The sequence below is a fragment of the Halyomorpha halys genome, unplaced genomic scaffold, assembly GCF_000696795.3.
Source record: "Halyomorpha halys isolate HHAL.00 unplaced genomic scaffold, Hhal_1.1 Scaffold1907.1, whole genome shotgun sequence".
Classification (NCBI taxonomy): domain Eukaryota; kingdom Metazoa; phylum Arthropoda; class Insecta; order Hemiptera; family Pentatomidae; genus Halyomorpha; species Halyomorpha halys.
The window spans coordinates 1-3,695 of record NW_027105936.1 but is presented as its reverse complement, the minus strand read 5'-3'; the positions used below and the strand labels follow the sequence as shown (position 1 = coordinate 3,695).

The 3,695-nt window shown below is 36.2% G+C and overlaps 1 protein-coding gene across 2 annotated transcripts in view; it reads left to right on the top strand.

Annotated features, from left to right (window-relative positions):
- The window catches only part of LOC106690843 (uncharacterized), a gene marked incomplete at its 3' end in the record, with an annotated part of 5,096 nt that extends 1,718 nt beyond the window's left edge, over positions 1-3,378 (top strand). For both annotated transcript variants that reach the window (XM_067053587.1, XM_067053586.1), the window contains 2 exon segments: positions 421-2,832; positions 3,181-3,378. In XM_067053587.1, coding sequence (XP_066909688.1) covers positions 571-2,832; positions 3,181-3,378 — 2,460 coding nt within the window.
- Positions 3,379-3,695: the final 317 nt, after the last annotated feature.

Here is a 3,695-nt window from a genome sequence, read left to right as displayed (position 1 = left end):
ATTATATTAATTTTGATTTAATCCTTTTGCGTCTCCACCCCTATTATGATGAATATGTTACGAAATAAAACAGTAATTGATTATTCAATTTTTTTTTATGTTTGCCATATCTTCTCTTAAGCTGTGTGATAATTCCTCTTAACTCTGAAACAACTTTATGCCGTTTGAGGAAAAAAAAATAATACTCTATTCTAGAGAGATATCCAAAAAAGTCTTGAATTAAAAAGAATATATAGGTATTCAAAAAAATAATAGTCTAAATGAGATATCTATTTTATAATATTTAAAATAGTATTTTTGATTTTTTTTAAGTTACGGGCTAACACAGCTCAAGAGACGATAAAGCACTTAGAACCATAATTACTTGTATTAAGTAGTAGTTTAAATTATATTCTTAAAAATTGATGTTTTGTTCTATAGGCTATTACGAAAATTGTAGAAGAGTTTTGAAATCGTAATTGGATCTATAAAGACATTGAGAACCGGGTTTATTCTTACAGAACTTTTGAAATCGTAAAAAGAACTATTTTACATTAATGCACCAAAAATGGTAATTGATTCTTTTAAGATATGAATAAAGAAGACACAGTTCACTCAGAAATTTTAGACAGCCCAAAACGTATTTTTCAAGATCATCAAAAACTTAGGGATGCTATTTGGAAAGTTTATTCCGATGACTTAATAGCTGCTCAGGAGCAGGAAATTATTTTACCCACAGCGCATTCTCGTAGGCCTGGTTCTCATTCGTCTAGAATCACTAAAGAGGCAGATAACACGATACAGGTGCCATCAAGTAATTGGCAAAATAGAAAATTGGTTCCAGCAACTGGAACTAACTTGACGAAGAAAATGGAAAAAAACACTAATAGAAAATCAATTTCTCCTCAATTGGAAGAGCTCTTAGACTATGTGCTCGACCTGGAAGATAAAAAAATACAGGATGAAACGGAAATTTCCTCGTTGCCTGCAGATATCGGAACCGCAAAATCGAATAAAAAACATGACACACATAAATCACTTTTTAATATTGAAAAAATATTAAAGCCACCAAACCAAGAAAAAGTTGTTGACACACATAATCGCCGCGACGTAAACCATGTGAGTAATAATCAAAACTACACCAACATGCATACTTCGTTGCAAAGCGATGAAGAGGAAGAAAATGCGAGACGTTATTCGAAAAGGGTGCGTCTGCCAGGAATAGAGCAAGTTATCAACAAAACTTCCTTTGCAAGTCAAAGATCTGATTATTACAATGAGTTCATCGCAACTTCTTTTCGCAACGAGGCGCATGGGAATGAAATAATTCAAGAAAATTTCAGTAACCAGCTATTGACGAAGCCAAAAATTGCTCCTTACCATAAACCTTCGCGTGGAAGACCGCCACATTCGCGAAAGACCAGCGTACCGGAAACATTTAATCCATTCAACGAGAGGATGGCTGAAGTACATCGAAGTAGTCCACTATCGAACCCATTGGTATCGAAGAGTGATTTATTGTCTTTTCCAAATGTAACCCAGGTTACAACATCATCCGTTACTTTATCATCAGTACAGTTTCAAAGCAACGTCTCACCACAAAGTAAATACTCAGGAATACTTGAATTGGGCATACCTCAAGCTGGACAAACTAGCCCATCCGTTAATTACAAGCAGACTAACCTCAATAATAATGAATATCAAAAATATAAAACCTACTCTTCTGGCGGTTGTTGTTTGCCAGATGCGGGCGGCTCACCATCACTACAAATAGAAAATGTATTTCCCCCCAACGCTATGAATACGCATTCTAACTCATCTGTCCCATATCAGTTCGGCAATAGACCAAATCTTGTAAAAGACGTAGATTATCAGAGAAATCTTCACCATAATTTATATAGTTCGATGATTTCTTCATCAGTGGCATCATCAACACAAAATCAAACTTCTATTCATTTGGCGAATAGTAATGTTCAGAAACCAAGACCGGGCCCTGTAGCACAGAGCCCAACTTTCTCAGCCAATCAAGCTCCTTCGTACTACAATAATATCAACTCTCAAGGGGCCAACATCCCGCCAACAACTCCTTCGAACCTTGTGGGTACTGCTAATGCTCTTCCAGGTCAATTTTCGCGACAGAAAACCAATTACGTTGGTCAACATAACATCCACTACACTTCAGGAGGTCCTTCAACACCAGTGCGACATGAACTCATCCAGAGATCAGCCGGACAAACGATAACAAAACCTACAGGAGGCAATTTGCAGTTTCCGAAGTTCGGGTCTAAAAATCCGGAGTTGGTTATACAACCGGAATTTCCAATACAAAATAAATCCCAATGGAGTGGACCGTATGGTGATGCTTCTGCTCAATACAAAACTCTACATGGATTGCCAGCACCTATTTCTTCCACACGTGTACAAGAGTTTTCATCGCAGCGCACACAAGAACTTCTTTCACTTCGCAGTCAGGATTCACCCTCCGTTCACAATCTACAAATTACTTCCCCTTCCGCCCAACAATATCCATCTTGCGCCACAGAGTTCCCTTATACCAACAATGAACAACTTCGCCCTAAAGAACTTTCTTTAAAATCTACTCAAGAATTTCCTTCAACACATGTTCAGTTTGTATCTACTCGTCCTGATCTACATGCTTTACAATTACCTCAAAGTACAACGGCCCCAACTTCATCTACATCAGCTTTGGATCTCCAAATGATGAATTTAATGGGAGTGAATCAGTTTGGACTCCAAAATGAAGCAATAGCGAAAGATTATTCCCAGACCACAGTTACAAGGACACCGAGGAAGAGGAGAGCTACAAAAGGAATTTCCGTCGCTCAAACCAAGGTAAGCTACGTTCAGATAAAGTAAACTTTGAAAATTGCTTTTAAAATACTAAGTTTATTTATTCTTGTAATAGCTTAACGAAAAAAATATTATTAAACGTTTAATTAGTTTTTTTAAAGAAAATCTTTTATACCACTGCTATCATATACACCTCTAATTTGGTCTAATAATTTTGTTAAATTTTCCTTCGATTTTTAAAAGTAATATGAATAATGTTTCATGATAATGAATTCAGAAACAGCAATTAATCTAGAAGAGACTTAAAGTAGACTATTGGAATAATTAGATGATAATCTTGAAAGGTAATAACAAGTAAAGTACAAATAATAATTAAAATTTCATTTCCAGCGCCTACAAAAGAAAAGAAAACAAGTTGAAGAAAGGCTCTGCATGTTCCTGAATAGCGAGATATACGATGACAAAACATCCTTAATTATCTCGAAACACTTGTACCATACACAAACCTGCACAAACTGGCTTGTAGGCGAGGACTGCTCTCCATGTAACCAGATTTGCGAAATGGTTATGCACTCTACTGAATGTCAGGTAGAAAAAATATATTTATTTTACTTAGTACAGGTTTTCGTCGTTATTATAGTAGTATAAAAAGGCCGGTTCTGGCACCCCTGGCCAGAACCGGCCTTTTAATGTTACGTGGGTACCCAGGGTACCCTGACCCGGTCCCTTTATTAACCTTTAATCTTTTCCTTTTTTTAACCTTTAACCTATTATTTTGAAACATTAAAATTAAAACTTAAATGATGATTTAAATTCTTTAACCTTTAACCTTTAACCTAGCAGGCGGGGTCGCTATCGGGCAATCAGTAAATGCGTGCAATCAGTAAATGCGTGCAATCAGTAAA